General features: G+C 49.6%; 2 protein-coding genes and 1 pseudogene across 2 annotated transcripts in view; 2 read left to right on the top strand and 1 right to left on the bottom strand.

The window, feature by feature from the left end:
• The window catches only part of LOC136640523 (zinc finger protein 585A-like), a 38,622-nt gene extending 31,114 nt beyond the window's left edge, over positions 1–7,508 (top strand). The window contains exon 6 of the mRNA XM_066615681.1: positions 3,504–7,508. Coding sequence (XP_066471778.1) covers positions 3,504–4,687 — 1,184 coding nt within the window. The 3' untranslated portion in view covers positions 4,688–7,508. The remainder of the gene's footprint in view (positions 1–3,503) is intronic.
• Positions 1–22,744, bottom strand: part of LOC136640313 (zinc finger protein 665-like) — a 131,133-nt gene that overhangs the window by 72,595 nt on the left and 35,794 nt on the right. The window contains exons 9-10 of the mRNA XM_066615346.1: positions 18,018–19,774; positions 17,130–17,136 (exon numbers count right to left, since the gene is read on the bottom strand). Of these exons, the coding sequence (XP_066471443.1) occupies positions 17,130–17,136; positions 18,018–19,774 (1,764 nt within the window). The remainder of the gene's footprint in view (positions 1–17,129; positions 17,137–18,017; positions 19,775–22,744) is intronic.
• LOC136642997 (5S ribosomal RNA) lies at positions 13,570–13,689 on the top strand (annotated as a pseudogene).

Raw genomic sequence — 22,744 nt, 5'->3', positions numbered from 1 at the left:
CTAACAGAAAAAAGGTAACAGCTATCAGTCGACTCAGTTAGTAAGCAATGGGCTCTCCCTTGCTGGCGGCCTTCAGAGCAGCCCTCTGCTGGAGTGTTCTAGCTCTGGCTCCTACACTGAGCAGGAGATCGGAGTGGATGACCTTGCAGGTCAGATCCCGTTCTACACAGACCACAAGGACTGGGGTGTCACAAAGTTGGCTGCCTGTGCAGTGTGCAGGAGGGGTCTCCAAGATCTGGCAGGGGGCTCTGTGACTTGAGGACGGACTGCATGAGGGACTTCTGGAGGCAGCAGTTTTGCAATACTTTTTGTTATTCTAATGAACAAAAGTCAACTCAACTGTGTTTTTAAATTGCTGAAATACAAAGGGTGGAGCATTGCAGGAAAACATCAGGTTTCCCCTCCTTGAGTCTCTGAAATGTGTCTTGGGTAGGGATAATCTGTTCCCTTCTTCATTCAGGCTCTGGTGTCCTTTGAGGAGGTGGCTGTGTCTTTCTCCAAGGAGGAGTGGGCTCTGCTGGAGCCAAAACAGAAGGCCCTGTATGCAGAAGTAATGCTGGAGAATCTGGAGAACGTGGCTTTTCTGGGTAAGTCAGGACCCTTTTGCTTACTCTCCCTAGATCAGGGGTCTCCAAACTGTGGCCTGGGGGCACATCCGGCCCCCCACAAGATTTTATCCAGCCTGCAAGAACTTAAAATAGTTTTTATTGCTGATATTTTTGCTAGCTTTTGATATTTTTACGCATTATATATCATTTCTATGTCTCTCGTGACAGGATAACTTTACTTATTTGATCTTTTCGGATCCTTTTGTAGGCACCTGGGAAAAAAGGTGCTTGGATCATTTCAAACTCTGCAATCTCTCCCCAGAGTCTTTAATGATGATGAGCCCGGGAGACGCAAAAGAAATTTTGCGTCAGAGGTTGGTAGACCTTGAATTGAGATCTGCGAGAGCCAGACTTTCCGTGTATGTTTTTCTTGGGGATCAAGCTCTTGCATTTTCTCCTGCCAGACATTTTTATAATATTGTTATTCCTAAATTTAGGATTGCTTTTACTAAAGCTAGGTGTAATGCACTTTTATCAGCAGATCTTTTGGGGCGTTATGCAAGGCGTCCCTATTCAGAGAGACTGTGCCCCTGCCCTCAAAATGTGGTGGAGACAACTGCCCACATTGTTTTGCAATGTCCATATTATGACGATTTGAGATCTAAATTTATCTCCCCGATCTTCGGTATTGAAACGGGGATGCAGGCGGAGGAGCAGCTTGCTTTTCGGCTTTCTGATGTATACTCGGATATATCACTCAGGGTTGCCCGCTTCTGTTATGCTGCACAGTTGGTAAGGAAGAAAATTGAGAGTGTAAATCTCTGATTTTATGATTTTACATATATGTAACAGGGTGTTGGTTTTAATTCTGTGTATTTTATTTTGTTGTTTGGACTAGCTGGTCGGATGACCGTAAATAAAGTATCTATCAATCGATCAATCAATCAGTCAATTCTCAGGCCTTGTTTTTTAGTGATGGTCACATTTCTCTTTGTTCTGAACTGTTTTGTGCCAGTTACAAAAAAGGTGCAGGTAAAACTTACTGATTCATTTAAATTTAAGTCATTCATTCATAAAAGTGATTTTTTTTTTGGTAAAATATACAGTGTGGGTCTCTAACTGAAAAGTTTGGACACCACTGCCCTAGATGCTAAAAGGTATGGATAGTTAGTGTTTATCACCAGTTATTCTGCAGAGAAATGGGGAGCAAATGCCAGGATGGGAAGTTTCCAAAGTGACAAAGGTCTTTAAGGGAGGGGGCTATGGCTCCCTGGCAGAGAAGCTGCTTGGCATGCAGAAGATTCTGAGTTCAGTCCTTGCTGCATTTCCAGGTGGGAATCTAAAAACTCCTCCAAAATCCTGGAGAGCCATTCTGGGCTGCTAGAACCTGGCATGGCTCCAAAGGGGAGGGGCTGCTTGAACAGCAAGGTGATGCTCCTGCAAAACTTAGCGCTTTCTACCTGTTCTAGCTATGCTACTCTCTGCAATTTTATAGATTGTGAGCCCTTTTGGGACAGGGATCCATTTAGTAATTCCATTTTGTCTGTAGTCTGCTTGTGAGAACTCTTTTGTTGAAAGAGGTACACAAATATTCTTAATGATAATCCGAGTGAATACTGGAACTCCCCTTCAGTTGTCTGAATGTCATCAAGGTGGCCAGTGGTCTTTTGTTGATTGACCTGTGCTTCCCCCTCCTTCCTGATTTTTGAGAAAAAATAGGCAAAAAGGCCAGTGGCTTCTCAGAGCAGCACACAGCCACTCCGATCACACCATAACTGGCTCTGGCCTTTACAGTTTGGGCTCCCACAGAGTTCTGCTTTGTCCCTCATGCTTTTTTGCATCTACGTATAGCTGCTGGGGGAAGTCATCCTGCTCCATCTGTCCGTGCCATCCCATTCCAGGGAGGCTATGCAGGTCCTGGAGCACTGCCTGGAGGCGGTTGGGGTCTGGATGAGGGCAGTAAATTAAGATGGATTCCAGAAAAGACAGGAAATCCTCCATGCATGCTAAGGCACCTGCCCTCTCTGAATGGGGTAGCACCCATCCTGCAGGATCCGATGCGCAGTTTGGGATTGCTCCTGGACTCACAGCTCTCCCTGCAGAAGCAGGTGGCAGCTGTGGCCAGGAGTGTGTTTGACCAGTTTTGGCAGGTACGCCATCTATGGCCTTTCTTGTCCCAATCAGACCTGACCACAGTGGTCCATGCTTTAGTGACCAAGACTGGATTACCGTAGTGCACTCCAGTGGGGCTGGCCTTGAAGGCTTGGAAGCTGCAATTAGTGCAGATCACAGCAGCCTGGGTCGTTACTGGAGCTTGCAAGTACAGCAGACTGAACTGCGTGTGTTGACTGTCCAACTGTGGTTGAGAAAAAAAATTATTCAAGTTGTCGCAGGCCAGATGAAGTCTTGTGACAGGCTGCAATTGGCCCCCAGAAGAGAGGTTTGAAATCCCTGCTCTAACTGCTGAGAATTGGTCACTGAAATGGCAGCGGTCCTGTGCATACTTTCCTGGGAATCATATCCTTTGAATCCCTTGGGTTTACTCCTGAGTATATTTATATGCTAAAGAGTGTGCTTTGGAGGACCCAGCTCTCTGTTGCTAATCAAGATATTATCTCTCTGTTCCAGGAAGGTGCAGCCAAGACAATGAGAATCAGAGGAAGCCACATGGGGTGTCACCGGAAAAGGCCTTGCGTGATGTAGTGACTTTTAGAGACCAGGATGGATCAAGGAGGCAGGTGGGAAGACCAGCACCTGTCAGTGAGAAAGCTGCGCATCAAGACATCTCAGTGAAGCAGGAGGGAAACCAGACAGAGAAACAGAGAAATAACTCTGATGCACCTCAGGGTGGAGATTTGGCAGTCTTTCTAGATGATCCAGAAAAAGAAACAAAGAGGAAGGAAAATGTCCCTCAAAGTGCAAAAACCTTCAACAGTAAATCAAAACGTGAGAAACCACATAAATGCCTGCAGTGTGGAATGAGCTTCAGTCAGAACAAAAGGCTGAATGTGCATCAAAGAACCCACACTGGGGAGAAACCTTATAAATGCTTGGACTGTGGAAAGAGCTTCAGTAAGAGGGCAAAACTTGCTAAGCATCAAAGAATCCACACTGGTGAGCAACCCTATAAATGCATGGAGTGTGAAAAGAGTTTCAATCACAGTGCAAGCCTTGCTGTGCATCAAAGAATTCACACTGGGGAGAAACCATATGAATGCTTGGAGTGTGGAGAGAGCTTCAGGCAGAGATCAGACCTGACTGTGCATCAAAGAAGCCACACTGGGGAGAATCCATATAAATGCTTGGAGTGTGGAAAGAGCTTCAGTCAGAACTCACTACTGACTGTGCATCAAAGAATCCACACTGGGGAGAAACCTTATAAATGCTTGGAGTGTGGAAAGAGCTTCAGTCAGAATGGAAGGCTAAATGTGCATCAAAGAATCCATACTGGGGAGAAACCATATAAGTGCTTGGAGTGTGGAAAGAGCTTCAGGCAGAGATCAGACCTGACTGTGCATCAAAGAACCCACACTGGGGAGAAACCTTATAAATGCTTGGAGTGTGGAAACAGCTTCAGTGAGAGGGCAAATCTCACTGTGCATCAAAGAATCCACACTGGAGAGACACCATATAAATGCCTGGAGTGCGGAAGGAACTTCAGAAACAAGGCAAACCTCACTGCGCATCAAAGCATCCACACTGGGGAGAAACCTTATAAATGCTTGGAGTGTGGAAAGGGCTTCACTCAGAGGGCAAACCTCACTGCGCATCAAAGCATCCACACTGGGGAGAAACCATATAAATGCCTAGAGTGTGGAAAGAGCTTCAGGCAGAGATCAGACCTGACTGTGCATCAAAGAATACACACTGGGGTGAAACCTTATAAATGCTTAGAGTGTGGAAAGAGCTTCAGACTGAAAGCAGACCGGACTGCACATCAAAACATCCACACTGGGGAGAAACCATATAAATGCTTGGAGTGTGGAAAGAGCTTCAGGCAGAGATCAAGCCTGACTGTGCATCGAAGAACCCACACTGGGGAGAAACCATATAAATGCTTGGAGTGTGGAAAGAGCTTCAGGCAGAAATCAAGCATGACTGTGCATCGAAGAACCCACACTGGGGAAAAATCATTATAAATGTTTGTTATATGGAAAGAGCTTCAGTCAGTGTGCAATACTAACTTTGCATGAAATCATATAAATGTTTGGAGTGGAAAACGTTCATTCAGAGCATATAGTAGATAAAGAGATGCTCTTTTCCCTCTCACACAACACCAGAACCAGGGGACATCCACTAAAATTGAGTGTTGGGAAAGTTAGGACAGACAAAAGAAAATACTTCTTTACTCAGCCTGTAGTTGGTCTGTGGAACTCCTTGCCACAGGATGTGGTGATGGCATCTGGCCTGGATGCCTTTAAAGTGGGATTGGACAATTTTCTGGAGGAAAAATCCATCACGGGTTACAAGCCATGATGTGTATGTGCAACCTCCTGATTTTAGAAATGGGCTGTGTCAGAATGCCAAATGCAAGGGAGGGCACCAGTATGCAGTTCTCTTGTAGTCTCTCCCTGTGGCATTTGGTGGGCCGCTGTGAGATACAGGAAGCTGGACTAGATGAGCCTATGGCCTGATCCAGTGGGGCTGTTCCTATGTAGAGTGCAAGCCTGACTTTGCATCGAAGAACCCACACTGGGGAGAAACCATTTTAAAAGAACCTGGAAGGAGCTTCAGGGATCACTCATCCCTTCCTTCTCATGAAAGAATTCATACTGGAGCTGAACCATTTAAGTTTTTCGAGTGTGGATGGACGACTCCACATAAGGTGCACACACAGGGTAGGCCCAGGAATGCATCCATGGCACTCCTAATCACCGTGTCAAATCTGGGAGGAAACAGGCCTGTTACTGTGGCTCTTTGGCCTGTGGATCTGCCATTAGGGAGTGTATAGGAGGTCAGGGACACAGCTGTGGGGCTACTGCTACTGCAGAACTACATTTTGGTGCACAGAGGACACTTTCCATTCTGGTGGGAGCCTAAATCTGATGGTGCTAATTTTCAGCAGTGATTTTCTTTATTTCAAAGGTTTTACAGAGACAGAGGAGTGTGTTTGGTTTTCCATATGGCTGCATCTAAACTACCAAGGCCAGATGGTCGAGTAGACCTGGGTTCCACCTTGAGAAGTCTGGTAGACCTAGGCTCCAAAGTCTTTTCTGGCTGTCTCCACTCTCCTCCTGTCTTATTTTGCCCCCTGTTCTGCCCACCCCACTGCCCCCCTCCTCCTGTGGGAAGGGGCCCATAATGAACTTTGTACCCCCTGATAAAATTCCTCTCAGAGGCCCTGGTTCCAGGCTGCTCCTGCAGCAAGGTGGGGGTGACAAGCCTCCTCTTAAAGGACCAGATTCCGTAATACTGGAGGTAGCCAGAATAAAATTTGGTTGAGTTACTGTTGTCTGGCCCAGGCTTTATCTGGCTGAGCTGAGGTGGGCTGTGGAGATCCACGTGCCGTTGACTCGCAGAGAGAGAGTCTTCCTGGCCTGGCATCAAGTGGAGGTGGCAGGGGGTGGGAGAACATCAGCACTGGGAGGGACAGAAGGACAATGGAGCAAAGGGGGAATGAGTGGATATCTGAAGAGTAGGACTGGCGCTTGTATCCAGACTTGCACGTATTCTTTGGTGGCATTTACAGCTGACTTCTTACTTGAGAACAAAGTGTTTCTTTCTGGCCATCATCTGATTATTGACATCCCTTCCTGCTTAATGATGTCACTTCTGGCCCTCAGCAGGCACCAGGAATGTTTGGCCCATTGGGACAAGGTGGCCTGCGGGGAGGTAAGTGAAGAAGTGTTTTACTTGCCTCTTGGATTGTCTGGTCCCCAGCAGGCCCACAGCATGCAGCTCACACCCTGGGGGACAGGACTGGGCTCTGTGTGCAGCAGTAGGTACAACTGAAAACACTGATCCCTCCTCCTGGACTAGTCTGGCCAACTAAATGTTCCCAGCAACCTCCCTTTGCAACAATGTGTGCATGCTCTGTTGGTTTCCAACAGATGTTCTTAAGGTCTGGGCAGGCCTGGAGGGGGAAGGGAAGGCTGAGCCCATAGGAGTGGTCACACCAGTCAAGGGCCGTTCTTTGGAAGGGGAAGGGAGGGATGGAGCACTCACTGCCTTGCTGCCTTTCTTCCAAGGGCTTGTACATTTGGGTGTGCCATCTTGACCTCGCTTTGCTGCAAAGTGAAGGAAGTTCCAGCTGCCCAGTGGCCAGGCTGTCCAGACAATCTTTTCAGAAGCCCCTCCCACCAGCGATCTGAGCATGGGTGAAACTCACACACCTCCAGGTCTTTTGTCCCTCAGAAACCTCTCCGACTGGGTACAGTCAAGCTTTAGTGTCAAGCCTCTTGCAAGGGCACATCATCAGGCCCAGGAAACTGAACTGCACACCCAGGAGAAGAACCCTGCTAGATTAGGCCAACAGCCCATCTAGTCCAGCATTCTGTATCTCACAGTGGCCCACCAGATGCCTTCGAGAGCACACAAGGCACACCAACATGGAGAGACCTGCATCTTGGTGCCCTCCCTTGCATCTGGCATTCTGAGGTAGCCCACTTTAGAACCAGGTTGCACATACCCAGCACAGCTTGTAGCCTGTGATGGACTTTTCTTTCTTAACTCTGTTCAGTCCCCTTTTAAAAGGAGGTGCCATTACGATACCCTGTGGCAAGGAGTCCCACAGGGTAATTACTCACTGGGTCAGGAAATGGTCTTCTTTTGTCTGTTCTAACCTTCCCATCACTCCTCGTCCATCCAGGAGTGCTCTGCAAAAAGTCCTATATAGGTCCCCTTGTTCTGGAAGCTTTGTGGCTAAGGGGGGATTTGAACCTGGATCTTCCAGGTCTAAGTCCACCTCCCAAACCACTACACCATCCTGTGTCTTTCTTCCTCCTTTACCTAATAAACTCTCTCTTCTTGGAAAAACTCGGTTTCGTGGTTACTGGCAGCCTAATGAAGGGCAGTTTGATGCCGTTGGTCCTGCTTTCCACATCAAGGATCCCAAATGGTCAGGCTCTGCTGAACGTGGCCTCTCTGCTACTTCCTTGAATGTGAGTTTAATTCTGGGCTGGGCGGATCCAGAGCCAAGTTGCCACCATACAAAACTCCTTGCCTTCATTTTCAGCATCCCAATATCTCTTGAGATCTTCTCAAGGACAATGTCATATAAGTCCTTAGTGCACTTGAGACACATGCACTGTTCAGGTCTGTGCACCAACATGGAGATGTTGCCAGCAACCCTGCCAATATTTGTGCCTCCCCTTGCCCACCTGTGGCACACAGATGCTGTGTTTATTTGTCTCAAAAAAGACATAGTGGAAATGGAAAAGGTGCAAAAGAGAGCGACTAAGATGATTACGGGGCTGGGGCACCTTCCTTATGAGGAAAGGCTACGGCGTTTGGGCCTCTTCAGCCTAAAAAAGAGACACCTGAGGGGGGACATGATTGAGACATACAAAATTATGCAGGGGATGGACAGAGTGGATAGGGAGATGCTCTTTACACTCACATAACACCAGAACCGGGTACATCCACTGAAATTGAGTGTTGGGAGAGTTAGAACAGACAAAAGAAAATATTTCTTTACTCAGCGTGTGGTCGGTCTGTGGAACTCCTTGCCGCAGGATGTGGTGATGGCGTCTGGCCTGGACGCCTTTAAAAGGGGATTGGACAAGTTTCTGGAGGAAAAATCCATTACGGGTTACAAGCCATGATGTGTATGCGCAACCTCCTGATTTTAGAAATGGGCTATGTCAGAAGGCCAGATGCAAGGGAGGGCACCAGGATGAGGTCTCTTGTTATCTGGTGTGCTCCCTGGGGCATTTGGTGGGCCGCTGTGAGATACAGGAAGCTGGACTAGCTGGGCCTATGGCCTGATACAGGGGAACAACATTCATTCTCTTGGCTCCAAATGGGTTACAAGCCATGATGTGTATGTGCAAGCTCCTGATTTTAGAAGTGGACTACCTGAGAGTGTCAGATGCAGGGGAGGGCACTGGGACGCAGGTCGTGTCTGTTGTCTTGTGTGTCCCTGGGGCATTGGTGGGCCGCTGTGAGGTACAGGAAGCTGGACTAGATGGGCCTATGGCCTGATCCAGTGGGGCTGTTCTTATGGTATGGGATAATTGAATGCTGATGGGAGAGCAGTGTATCCCTTGATGATGGGCAACATAATATAACGGCCGATGAAGCTGTAGCTGCCGCCAACAGCAGGACTTGCTCTCTGGAGCTCCCGAGGGCACAGCTAGAACCAAGGGGCAAGACTGCAGGGAAGCAGATGGAGGACTGGCAGGAGGGAGACGTTCCAGCCTGCAAGGGCTGCCCAGCCCTGGAGGAGTCTGACTGGAGCTTAGTGGATTCTCCCTGGCTGGAGGTTCTCAGGCAAATGCGGGGGCTGGACTAGGTGGCTTCTGGCTTTAACATTATGTGATTCCATGGCTACAACCCTGGACTCCCTTACCCAGGAGTAAGTCCAGTGATGGGATTCAGCAGGTTCTCACCTATTCTATAGAACCCCTACCTAATCCAGCTGTTGGTTCTAAGAACCGTTAGCTGGCCAGGGAGCTCGCACCTTGAAATGTCAGGGCTAACCCTTCTGGGGGCAGCAGCCGTGCAGGGCCAACCCATCCCGGGGGGGAAAGGGGGTCGCTCCCAGTGGGTGCTGAGGCTGCTGGGGCTGAAGAGGAGAGCCGGACGCTGCCAACTGGAGTCTCCCACGATGTGGCTGCCGCTCACCAGCCCTTGCGAGCTCGCTTTCGCAGCTCCTGCGAAAGCTGCGCCCGCAGATGCAGCCTGCTGATGAGGGCAAGAGAAGCAGCCCAGCTGCGTGCCCTGGGCCTCCCCTCCCCGGCCAAGCTGACTGACTGGCGAGTAGACTGCTCCTGCGCCTGGAGGCTCTTTGGGCTCAGCTCTCCCGGTGGGTCGGGGGCACGGGTGGGACGAAGAGGAGGGCACCAGAGCAGCTCCCACCCAAAGAGCCCCCGCCCCGCCACACGTCCATGGACACACAATGGAACTTACCTCTGGGTAGGCACTGAGCACAATCCTAACCAGGTCTACTCAGAAGTAACTCCTATTTTGTTCAATGGGGCTTACTCTCAGGAAAGTGTGGTTAGGATTGCAGCCACTGTCAATCAGAAGGAAGCATCTCATCCTGGTCACTGAGGCTTCAATCCTATCCACACTTTCCTGGGAGTAAGTCCCTTTGGCTATAATGACTTACTCCTGAGTAGACATGCATAGGATTGTGCTTAAAGGCTGCACTCCTAGCCACACTTTCCTGCGAGTAAGCCCCTTTGGCTATAATGAGACTCTATAATGAGTAGACATGCATAGGCTTGGGCTCTCATGCTGCAGTAAGCTCTGTTGACTATAATGGGACTTACTTCTGAGTAGACAGGCATGGGGATTGTGCCCTTACTTCCCACAAACACAGGACTGCACCATGGGGTTGGTTTTCATCCTTGGGGTTTGGGAATGCAGTTTTGTGCCTGGGATCTTTTCACTGCAATACAACGTGTTGTTACACAACGATTGCATAATACACTATCAGACACAAAGAGGCGATGCTCCCACAGCTGAAATTCCTCAGGTTAAAAAAGGCAGGAATGTGGCACAAAACATTACTTCATTAAGGGTACAATCCTATGCAGGTCTTCTCAGAAGTAAGTCCTATTGTGTTCAGTGGGTCTTACTCCCAGGAAAGTGTGGTTAGGATTGCAGCCTTTGAGCAGAATCCTATGCATATCTACTCAGAAGTAAATTCATTATAGCCAATGGGGCTTATTTCCAGGAAAGTGGAAGTAGGAGTGCAAGCCTTAGGGCACAATCCTATGCATGTCTACTCAGAAGTAAGTCCTAGTGTGCTCAGTGAGGCTTTCTTCTAGCACCTGTGCAGTCACAATGCAGCCCTGAGGTAAGGGAACAAATGTTCCCTGCCCCCCACCAGTGCATGCGCTATTGGTACAGCTGCACTGGCACTGGAAAACTGGATAGGATTGGGTCCTAAGTCCTCTTAACTGTAACTTTCCAGCACCAAGTCCTGGAGGTCTCCTTGTGACAAGGGAATGTTTGTTCCCTTACCTGGAGACTGCAATGTGGCTGCATTGGCTCTGGAAAGTTGGATAGTCCTTAGGCTGCAATCCTACTCACACCTGGGAAGCAAGCCCAGTTGACTATATAATGTGATTTACTCCTGTGTAGGCTTGCATAGGATTGGGCTGTTATTCCCAGGTAAGTGTGCTGAGGACGGTACAGTTAGCATTGCTCCTTCTCTAGCAGAAAAGTTCCTTTAGGTTATTCTCCCTCCTTCTTCCCCCCCCCCCCCATGCAAGTGAAATGGCAGGCTGACTAGAAATTGAAGATTTTTTTGAACGAGTTTGCAAATTGGGTTTAGGTCTTATCACCTAATGAAGAAGAACTGGAGAAGCACTGGGAAGAACTTGTGATCAGGGTGAACCTCAAAACCTGCAAGGCTTGTTACATGTGCTGTTAATTTTCATTTTTAGGCTGGGTTGTGGGGGCTTGGGCACCTACACAGCTGCAACACTTTTGAAGGACTGTGGTGGGGAGGTTCTGCCTCACCTGCCTCCCCACCCGCTGCAGGCCCCTGCTTTGCACTCCCTGGTCAGTAGCAGCCCTCAAACTTGTGGGAGAATCGCCACTAGAGTAGACCAAAGTGATGGGTATCTGCTGTTGCCTGTTGGAAAGCAACCTAGAAGAACAGTCCCCTCATAGTACTTTTTTGCTCATTAGTGAAACTGTCCTTCAAGGTTGCAATTCTCTCTCAAACCCTGGAAGTCAACAACTCCCCTTGAACTTGTTGGGCTTCTGAGTAGACGTGCATTGGATTGCAGAGTTGGAAGTTGGAGGGGGAAGCTTTAGAGTTCACTGGAATTCTTTTTGGGGCTGGATGGTAAAAGCAATAGAGCAGCATTTCTCAACCAGTAGTACTCATACCACCAGTGGTACTTGAGGTGGTGCCCAGTGATACTCATGACAGGACCCCCCCCCCAGACCTCCACTGCCTGGCAATGAGACCAACAATACGATGCAACAAACAGTGGTAGGAGGCTCAGTTCTGCTTTTCTTGCATTCAAAAAAGCCCTCCCATCTACCCTGGGAGCTCAATCCTATGCATGTCTGTCCAACTGTCTACTCAGAAGTAAGTCCCGTTATTTTCAATGGGACTTACTCCCAGGAAAGTGTGTACTGTACAGTATAGGCGTGCAGCCCTAGTCTTTCAACTTCCTTTGCGGCAGACAATTGAAGCTGAGTTGCTCATTGCTCATTAGGACATAGAACCTGTTGTTAATTTATTTGAATCCCACCACTGAGTAAGTCCCACTGATCTCAAGAGGTCTGACTTTGGAGGAGGTATGCACAGGACTGCGCTGTCTCTGATGGCAAAGCATTAGAATTGTCCTTCTCTGTTTGAACCCAAATTCCACCCCATCGCTACTGTTCTGGGTAGGGGATGCCCTTTTGGCTCAGAGCCCTCAGTGTTCCGAGCCAGGAAAGGGCCATTCTCCTCCAGAAACTGCAGGCATTCTCCCCTCCCTCCCCCTCCTCTCTGCTCCCCCCACCTGGTGCTGTGTCTACAGCACCTTCTCCCTCCATGGAGTGTGAGGCACAAGATGTGCTCAGGCTGAAATCTCCAGGCCGAGGAGTGCATCCATGACACTCCTCAACATGGTGTCCCACCTGGGAGGAAAGTGGCCTGCTGCAGTGGCTCTTTGGCTGGTGAATCCGCTTGCCATGAAGGAGCGGATAGAAGCCCAGGGGCCCCACTGCTGCAGAGGTAGGGTTTGGTGCAAACAGGGCAGTCTCCATCCCAGTGCAAGCCTCAAGACAATGGTGCTCATTTGCTATATTGAGAAGATGTTAGAGAGACTTAGGAGTTCCTTTGGTTTTCCATGTTACTGTTACGGAGCTGCTGGTGCCACGTGGAGAGACCTGGGCTCTGCAGCAGATAGCCTGGTAGACCTGGGCTCCAAAGGCTATTCTGGCTGTGGCCACTCTTAAGTATGTAAGTTATGCAGGATCGAAATCCTGCATTGGCCCAGACTTATGGCTGGCCAATCACATGATGGATCAAAATTCTACCATCCTTCTAGTTAATGTTTCAACTGCACCAATCATGGGGAATCTGGGCTAAAGGGTATAAAAGCTGGGGGTGTTTGCCTTGTTTCATTGCCAGGTTCTGTTCTGAAGATGGAATAAACATAGAGCTGTTATCTCTCTGCCTTCCTTGATTCGCATGGACCCACTGGCAACGAGGATGGGATTTGATTCCTCCATGCTTAACAACGCTAGAACCAAGAGCTGATTCACTTAGAGGTGATTTACCACCGGGAAACTGTCACCCCAGACGAAGAAAGAAGGACCAGCTTCCATAAGTCTGCTGAGCTGCCACAATGACCACCCAAGGTCACATCGAGGAATTCGATCCAGCATCCCTGGAGCTATGGGACACTTATGCAGAACATCTTCCCTGAGGCCAACGCAGTCAAAGATGCCACCTAAAGCAATAAAGGAGCGTCTTACTGAGCGTCTGTGGCTCTGCCACTTTTGAAATTGCCCAGAATCTCATGGCACCAGCAGAATTAAGGGCTACCAGTTATAAGGACATTGTGGCCCTCCTGAAGAATCACTTCTCATCCCAGCCGTCCCATATTGCACGCCGCCATGCCTTCTACAAGCGAGATCGGGCTGCCAGTGAGTCTGTTCCAGCTTATGTGTCTGTGTTTTGTCATCTCGCACGAAGATGTGAATTCCAAGACCTGGAAGAAATGCTTCTCAAACCGTTTGTATGCGGCCTCCAGGACGAAAGCCATGTGACTCATAGCCCTCTGGCCATGCCACTGAGCCAGCACCTTCTCTGCCTCTCCCCCTAATCCAGGTGCATGAACCAGACATGGCCTATTGATCTCTGTGCTGGTCCAGAAGTGCGCTCAATGCACTGCCTGTCCAGCATTGCAGCAACTGTTACCCTGCACATGCCCGATCTTGTCTGATCTCGGAAGCTAAGCAGGGTCAGGTCTGGTTAGTACTTGGATGGGAGACCGCCTCGGAATACCGGGTGCTGTAGGCTTATACCATAGTCTTTTGAGACTGAAGGTTGCCAACCATCCATCCAGCAGTGCGCACGACGCGTGCCCTGCACTTCAGGAGCCCCCCAAGGGCTGGGGCAGGTGCAGTCTGTGGGTGCAGACCCCCTGTGTGCAGAGCCTGGTCTGCCTCTGCCTGCCCTCCTGCTCCCCACGCATGCTGCAGACATGGCAGCTCCGCCTCAGGAGTGCAGGCAGGGAAGCCCCTGGCCCTCCAGGGGGTCAGCTCTTCTCCTGGCCTAGACACCCTCTGAGCAGAGGAGGCCAGGAGAGGGCAGGGCCTCCTCGCTGGCCTGGCCTCAGGTGCAGGGGAAGGAAGGGGCTTTCCTCCCTGTGGGGCCTGCGGAACTCCCTGCCACAGGGGGGCGGTGGGGGTGTAAACGAAAGGGGGACTGGGTACCCCTGGGTTCTCGGAGAGCCCCCATAGGAGGCAGGAGAATTCAGAAGACTTCAAAGCTTTATTCATGTGCACACGGCTTTGACCATAGACAAATCAAGCAAAGGCTATTTAGACTTACAACATTCTTCTAGACTGCTTTCAGGAAGGGAGGAGAGGGGGGATTTTCAGCGTGATCCATGAGAAACAAACATGTTGCAAAGATATGTGTTAGCCTGTATCATACAGTGAGCAATTTTTTGCTTTCTCAGGGTGTTTTTGAACATCCTGTGCTGCAAGCCGTGCTGGCATGAAAAACTGGCTCTACATTGCTATAGATAATGGTTAATACAAAGCTCACTCACTCATTGTTAAAAAAATTGTTATTTTTCTTGCGCTCACCATGTTGAAATCCTTGGGGCCCATACTGGGTTAATCTGCAGAGAGCAGGCTGTTTGTGCTTTGTCAGGGACAAGGCCTGACACCCTTTCAGGTGTAGCAAGGTTGAAGAAAGCAAGACTCAGTATCAGGGGTGATAGTTGGCAGGCTCTTTATTCAAATTGCATGCAATTGGCCCATGGGACTCTTGTCTCAAAGTATGGATCCCATCTCAATAGTGATTTCAACTTTTATAGAATTTCTGGTCCTTTGTGTCAAAATCTAGACTTCCCATTGGCTGAAATTTTACGTCAGAGGTGGGGCTAACACATAATAGGATACAGATAAGGTACCATTTGCGTTAAATATACCTGATAGGTACATTTCAGGTTACAGGTTTTCATAAAAGGTAAAACTAAGCATTAAAACATATTAAATTACAAAGTTTCCGAGAACCGGCAGGGTGTGCTATAATACCATTTACCCAGTGTAGAAGCACATTCACATAAATCAGGCCAAATATACAGATTGTTTTGATAAGGTTTAGAATAACATCATGAACAGAGAGCGCAAAATACTTAAAGACAGGTGTGAAGACCAACGTGACTTCATCTTGGCAGAACTTCAGACCCGTACTCATCCCTCATTAGGGGGGCCTTGTTCGAGCGGCCTATCTTACCTCTTCTGCATTAACAGTTACACTGTAAGGCTGTCTGCAAAACAGGCTTCTTTTATTAAGAGGTTTAAAAGTTTTAGTAAAATCAAGCAATTTGAATTCTATATCACTGTGACCCTTTTACTTTGGGTACAGTTTGGCATCAAGGGATCACTTGGTTTCCATATTGCATATGTCTGCTTTTGCTCTAAAAGCATATAGGTTACAAAATTACAAAGCTAGTGAATACAATCAGTGCAGAACATTTGCCAAAGCTTCCTCATCTCTCCAGCAGCTGCCTGGCACCTGTTATCTCTTGAGCTACATCCTTTAAGGCTCAAGCAGCTTTAGTCAGACTTTTAATCAGACTTGCCAAATGACTCTTTCTTAACACCAAGCAGCTTTTTACTGTCTTATGTGTCTGTACATGTGGGTTACAGCCTGGGGTCAAAAGTCACCGTGCCTTACAGGCACCCCAGAATTCTCTCTGCTGTTGCTTACGGTTCCAGGCCTTGTGCTTTAGGGGAATCGTGGACAGGGGCACCTGCTTGCCCCCTCCCCCCAAAGGTGCTCCTTTGTGAGCTCCGCCCCCAGCCCCCCTCCCCTGCAGTTCCAGGGATGCTCAGACCCAGCCCCCCCAAAAGGGCACCTGCTGTCCTCCCCTGAGCCCGAGCCCCTCCCCCTGCCATGGCCACACCCCTCCTTGGGTGCTCGCAGGTGTGCTGCAGGAGGGGCTCTTGTGGGGGGGCTCCAAACCTGCCTCCCTCCCTACCCCCAGCCTCACCTCAGCTGCTTCCAGGAAGTGATGCTATCTCATCTCGCACGCAATGCATCCTGGGAGTGGTAGTTCCCTCCTCTTGAGTCCTCTTGGCCAACCCCGCAGGTAACAGAGGCTCCCCCTCCCCTCCCCGTACTGGGCACGATGACTCTCTCCATGAGCTCCTGCCCTCTCCAGCCGCTTGGTGGGTCGCGACCTGACTGGTGGGTCACGAAGGTGCCACTGACGAAGCGGCGGTGGAAGAGGAGGGCACAGAGCCTGCGGAGAGGGGACCAAATGCACCAAACACGGGCCTGGCTTCCTGGCAGGGCAGGAGGAGGCGGCCCAAGCAGTGGTGTACCTGGAGGGGACCAGGGGACAGGAGCCCCGGGCACTGTGCTGGGGGTGCCGCTGCAACGCTTCCCCCACAAGCCATGAACAACACCACAGCGAGAACTGCATCCTGAGGGCCGCCCCTTCCACTGCACAGAGTGGATGTGCTGCTGCAGCCGCCTCTGAGGGCTGCCCCTCCCCCTTGGCAAAAGGGGAGGGGAGGGCGGCCCTCAGGCAGTGGGAGGGGGCAGCTTCCACCAACTCTGCAGGGGACACGCGCCATTCTCAGGCTCTAGTGGCCTTCCGTGCCCTTCTGAGTGCAGCACTCCCTGTCCTGGGCTTCCAGCAGCTCCAGAGCGCTCTGAGGGAGCCTTCCACGGAGCCTGCACCACCTCCTCCGCTCCCCGCCATCTCCAAGGGGGAGCGCAGGACACAGCAGCATGGAATTACTGTGGCCACGATGACGCACCTGGTGACGCGAATCCTAGTGATGCCACTGGGAACAGGAACACCATCGCACCTCCCCTTATTTATTAGTTTGTGCATTTATAACTCTTAATTTTAGAGCCCGATCCTAGGCATGTCTCCTCAGAAGTATCACCCATTATAGGCAATGGAGCTTACTCAAATAAGTGTAGATAGGATTGTACTCTTTATTCATTTATTTGTAGCCTGCCCCTGTAGGGAAAATGGCACCATTTCATTGCTTGCCATGGGCATTTCAGCACTTGCTGCATTCTCAGGAAAGCACTTCTTGCTTGATGATGTCACTTCCATCCATGACATCATTTCCAGGTTAATGACATCACTTTTGGTGGGTCCCACACAGATTATACGAAGAGCCCTGCTGGATCAGGCCAAAGGACCATCAAGTACAGTTCCTGTATCTCACTGGCCCACCAAATGCTTCAAGACAAGACACAACCTGCATCCTTGTGCCTTCCCTTGCATCTGGCAATCTGAGGTGGCCTACCTCTAAAACCAGGAGCTTGCACTACCTCCCTGTAAAATATGGGTTCCCAACCCATAGTCTGGGGACCACAGATGTCCCGTAGGACCCTGCCAGGTGGTCCACGCGGTCTCCTGAGGAAGGGGGCAGCTGAAAGTTTGGAGCACAGACACTGATCAGGCGGCCACCCTGGCAGGTCTGGCGCCACCACCTCAGCACGAGCCAATGGGGGGCAGAGCCCAGCTATCTCCCAAGGCTCCTTGTGGCTGACAGACCAAGGCCTGAGCCCCCATGACGGGGCCGCGTGCAAGCGGGGTTGGGTGTGTGAGAGACAGCCTTGTGGATCTCTCTGCCCCAATGGGAGCAGGTTGAGGGTGGTTGGGGTGGCCACTCTGGAGGTTTGGCACCACCTAATCAGCACCAGGCAACAGGGGCAGAGCCCAGACATCTCACAAGGCTCCTAAAGGTTGGGAACCCCTGAAAGGAAATGCTAAAATTCTCCCTAAAACACAGGGAGATAACTGAGCAAGGGGCGGTGCCTGGAACATCTCCTGGGTGTGCATCAAGGCGTGTTCCGGGCTCGATGGAGGAAAGTGTGTCCTTCCGGTTTTGCGGAAGTGGAGCGCCATCGCTCTACTTTAACCTCAAAGTGACTGGCGAGACCGGCAGGCGCTCACTCGGGGCTCCCTACGCCCCGGGAAGGCTGCTGCAGAGACTGCTGAGTACATCCCAGTCTCTGCAGCCCCCCTGAGTGTCGCGATCCTGGTGAACGCGTCGTTACCGTCCCCTCCCCCCGCTGCCTCCCTCCCTCCCCTGCAAAGACTTATCAGTGTCTTTCATGTAGAGTCAAGGCATCCCTCCCACTGAAGCTCTTTCCACACTCGGAGCATGTATAGGGTTTCTTCCCTGTGTGGGTTATTTGATGTGCAGTCAGCTGTGAGCTCTGAATGAAGCTCTTTCCACACTTGAAGCATTGAAATGGTTTCTCCCCTGTGTGGGTTCTTTGGTGCAAACTCAGGTGTGAGCTCTGAATGAAGCTCTTTCCACACTCCAAGCATTGATATGGTTTCTCCCCTGTGTGGGTTCTTTGATGCACATTCAAACTTGAATTCAAACTGAAGCTCTTTCCACACTCCAAGCATTGAAATAGTTTCTCCCCTGTGTGGGTTTTTTGATGGACAGTCAGCTGTGAGCACTGACTGAAGCTCTTCCCACACTTGAAGCATTTATAGGGTTTCTCCCCTGTGTGGGTTCTTTGATGTGCAGTCAAGTTTGAATTCACACTGAAGCTCTTTCCACACTCCAAGCATTTATATGGCTTCTTCCCTGTGTGGGTTCTTTGATGGACAGTAAGTTTTCCACTTTCCCTGAAGCTCTTTCCACACTCCAAACATTTATAAGGTTTCTCTCCAGTGTGGATTCTTTGATGCACATTGAGTTGTGCTCTCCTACTGAGTCTCTTTCCACACTGCAAGCATTGATATGGTTTCTCGCCTGTGTGGCTTCTTTGATGTGCAGTCAAGCCTGAATTCTCACTGAAGCTCTTTCCACACTCCAAGCATTGAAATGGTTTCTCCCCCGTGTGGGTTCTTTGATGGACAGTCAGCTGTGAGCTCTGAATGAAGCTCTTTCCACACTCGAAGCATTGAAATGGTTTCTCCCCTGTGTGGGTTCTTTGGTGCAAACTCAGGTGTGATCGCTGACCAAAGCTCTTTCCACACTCCAAGCATTGATATGGTTTCTCCCCGGTGTGGGTTCTTTGATGCACATTCAAGCTTGAATTCATACTGAAGCTCTTTCTACACACCAAGCATTTATAGGGTTTCTTCCCTGTGTGGGTTATTTGATGCGCAGTCAAGCTTGAATTCACACTGAAGCTCTTTCCACACTCCAAGCATTGAAATAGTTTCTCCCCCATGTGGGTTCTTTGATGGACAGTCAGCTGTGAGCACTGAATGAAGCTCTTCCCACACTTGAAGCATTGATATGATTTCTCCCCCATGTGGGTTCTTTGATGTGCATTCAAGTTTGAATTCACACTGAAGCTCTTTCCACACTCCAAGCATTTAAATGGTTTCTCCTCCGTGTGGGTTCTTTGATATACAGTAAGGTGTTGCCTCTGACTGAAGCTCTTTCCGCACTCCAAGCATTGAAATGGTTTCTCCCCGGTATGGGTTCGTTGATGCATAGTGAGGCTTGAACTCTGACTGAAGCTCTTTCCACACTCCAAGCATTTATATGGCTTCTTCCCTGTGTGGGTTCTTTGATGGACAGTAAGTTTTCCACTGTTCCTGAAGCTCTTTCCACACTCCAAACATTTATAAGGTTTCTCTCCAGTGTGGATTCTTTGATGCACATTGAGTTGTGCTCTCCTACTGAAGCTCTTTCCACACTGCAAGCATTGATATGGTTTCTCGCCTGTGTGGTTTCTTTGATGCAAAGTCAGGTTTGCTCTCTGACTGAAGCTCGTCCCACACTCCAAGCATTTATAGGGTTTCTTCCCTGTGTGGGTTCTTTGATGTACAGTCAGGTTGTGTCTCTGACTGAAGCTCTTTCCACACTCCAAGCATTGAAATGGTTTCTCCCCCGTGTGGGTTCTTTGATTTTCAGTCAGCTGTGAGCTCTGAATGAAGCTCTTTCCACACTCGAAGCATTTATAGGGTTTCTCCCCTGTGTGGGTTCTTTGATGTACAGTCAGGTTGTGTCTCTGACTGAAGCTCTTTCCACACTCCAAGCATTTATAGGGTTTCTCCCCGGTGTGGGTTCTTTGATGGACAGTTAATTTTCCACTGTCCCTGAAGCTCTTTCCATGCTCCAAGTATTTAAATGGGTTCTGTTCCCTGTGGATTCTTCCATGTGCTCTAAGTTCTGATGTACTGCTGACCATCTTTGCACATGGAGGGTATTTTTCCTTTTTCTTGATAGGACTTTTTCGTGGATTGAGTGGGATGACACTGGAAGCTCCACCCTCAGAAGCACCAGATTTACTCCTCCTTTCCTCTATCTGCTTTCCTCCCTGCTTCTTTGATCTGCCTTGACGTGACGCTTTCCTCCTTGTTCGTATCTTCTTTTGGGAAGAAACAGAGGTGCTTGGACTGAAGACATTTCTCCTCTCAGAGTGTTTTAAAGGTTTTCCCCCTGTGTGGATGTTGCTGTGTTTATCAATGTTGGTTGTGCAACTGATCGTTTCTCCCTGCAAAGGACTCTCATTCCTTCTCTTCCCTTTGGGATGTTCCTGCTGGTTTGGGATTTCATGGATGTCATGTCCCTGACAAGGAACAGGTTCTGTCGTCCAGGCTGGTGCTGTGCTTCCCTCCTGCCTCCCTGACCCATCCTGGACTCTCCAAGTCTCTTGTTCTACACCAACAGCAGCAGCTTCCGGTGACACTCCACAAGACTCCCTGTGAGCCTCACTGTGTTTTTTGTTGCTTCCTGAAACAGAAAGAGAATCTTCAATAGAGCAGTGTTCTTAAATCTGTGAGTCATGTAGTGGTTTGGGAGGTGGGCTTAGACCTGGAAGATCCAGGTTCAAATCCCCGCTCAGCCATGAAGCTTCCTGGGTGACCTTTGGCCGGTCACTTTCTCTCAGCCTCACCTACCTCACAGGGTTGTTGTGAGGACAATAGGAGGGGAGCAGCTATGTACAACACCTTGAGCTCTTTGGACGAAGGGTAGTATAAAAATGTGAAAAATAAATAATAAATAAAGCCTCATTTGAGAGTCAAGGCAAACTTTCAAAGACAGTGCAAGAAAGGGCTTGGATTGATAGAGATTTTAGAGGGTTAACTTATCTTCTCTTGATTGAGAAAAATAACTGAAATTGGAGCCAAGAGAATGACTATTGTCATTCAGGATAGGAGGGTCATTATGTCAAAGTGACCTGAACAAAGAGAACGTGCAGAGCATAAGTTTCCCAAAGGAAACTTAAACCAAAGTTTAAGCAAACTCCCACTTAAACCAAAGTTTAACCAAAGTAACCAAAGTTGTGGGCCAAGAACATTTTGAGATGCAGGGCAGAATGACCTCCTAATTAGGGCTGGGACCATGTACCAAACCTGTCATAGTATGCCCAATAAGGAGGTAGAAGTGACCTACAGTGTCACATGGGTAACTGGTTTATCTCACGTTATTTAATGTAATTTTCTGGGTGTGGTTCTCTGAGAAACAGGATGGCAAATGAACATTTGTTCAATCAAATGAGTGAACCATTTCCAGAATTTAAATTGGCTTGTGTGTAAACCTTTTTAAAAGGTCTGTGACTGTTTGGCATTGCGTCAGTGAAAAGAATCTGAAAACCTTTCCAACCTTTCCACTCTAATCATGGTACTTCCTTATCAAAACGGAATTCTTGATATAATCCTGCACAGCCTCATGTTGCCGTCTTGACCCACAGCTCCTAAGGCCAGCCCTGCTGAGGCTGCTACCTCGCAGGGTTGTTGTGAAGACAAAGAGGTAAGGAGAAATGGAAAAGGTGGGGACTGGTGTGGGTGGATCGGGTCCCGGGGGGTGGGATCAGTGGTGGGTCCCCAGTCTTACACTTTATGTACTTATTTATTGCGGTCATGGCACAAAAAGGGTTGAAAACCAATGGAATAGAGCAGTGTTCTCAATCGGTGGGTCATGACCCACTTGGTCTGTGGCAAGCTGATTTTAGGTGGGTCGCAAAAAGGTTGTGAGTAGTAATGATGCAATGCATTCTGGGGGCTGTGGTGGAAGGCACTGTGGGGCTTTTCTGTCTGCCTCAAGGAACTGCGGAAGAGGGTCACAGCAAGCAGCAGGATCAGCAATGGCAGCTTTTGCCTCTGTTCTTGCTCCCCCCACCTGGAGTGGCTCCGAAGGGGAGCGGGAGGGGCTCCCTGCACACTCTGGTGAGGCTCCCGGCAAAACCGAGTGCGTTGCAGCCACTGCCAAAGGCCACTGCATGCTAAAGTCGTGCTGGGGAATAAGCCTTCTCGGAGCAAGCAAAGATGGTGTGGCTTTTGCTGAAACACCAATTAGAGTTTGCACTGCACCGATTCCCCAGGGGAATGGGCAGCCAACTGCTGTCTTCCTTCCTCGTTACTGACCCCAGCAGGGCTGAGTCCTGCCATTTGTGACCTGCACAGCCCTTGGAGGAGAAGAAATGTGGAGATGTGGCAGGCCAGAGCATCAGATGCTCGGCTCACACAGAGCCAAGCTGGGCTTTGCAGGCAATAGGAATAGGCTGATTCATCAGAACCAATGCTACGCAGTGGCAATCCTGGGCTTTTTCCCACCTGGGGCCGCCACTCTGTTGGCTGCCCCGGCCCCTGACCCCAAAGCAATGGCACTGATGACATCATGTCACTGCAATCACTTCCAGAATTGCAGCAGGAGTTCCAGCATCTCCTGGCATGATTCTGTGCTGCTCTGGGGCATGTCTTTCGTTTCCTCAGAGGAGACAAGTGACGCAGCACAGGTCACAGAGTGGTCCAGGACTGCGCCCAGAGTGACTGTGAGTTGCGGCCACTCTGGTCACAATTCTGCTCCACCCCCTCCTCTCCTGGTCTAGAGAGGTGGTCTAGAGGGGCAGCACGCTGGGAGTTGCAACTCCTGGCACACTGCCACTCTAG

Source organism: Tiliqua scincoides, chromosome 2 (assembly GCF_035046505.1).
Source record: "Tiliqua scincoides isolate rTilSci1 chromosome 2, rTilSci1.hap2, whole genome shotgun sequence".
Taxonomy (NCBI): domain Eukaryota; kingdom Metazoa; phylum Chordata; class Lepidosauria; order Squamata; family Scincidae; genus Tiliqua; species Tiliqua scincoides.
The sequence above is the reverse complement of the archived record's forward strand: the minus strand, read 5'-3'. Positions and strand labels throughout refer to the sequence as shown.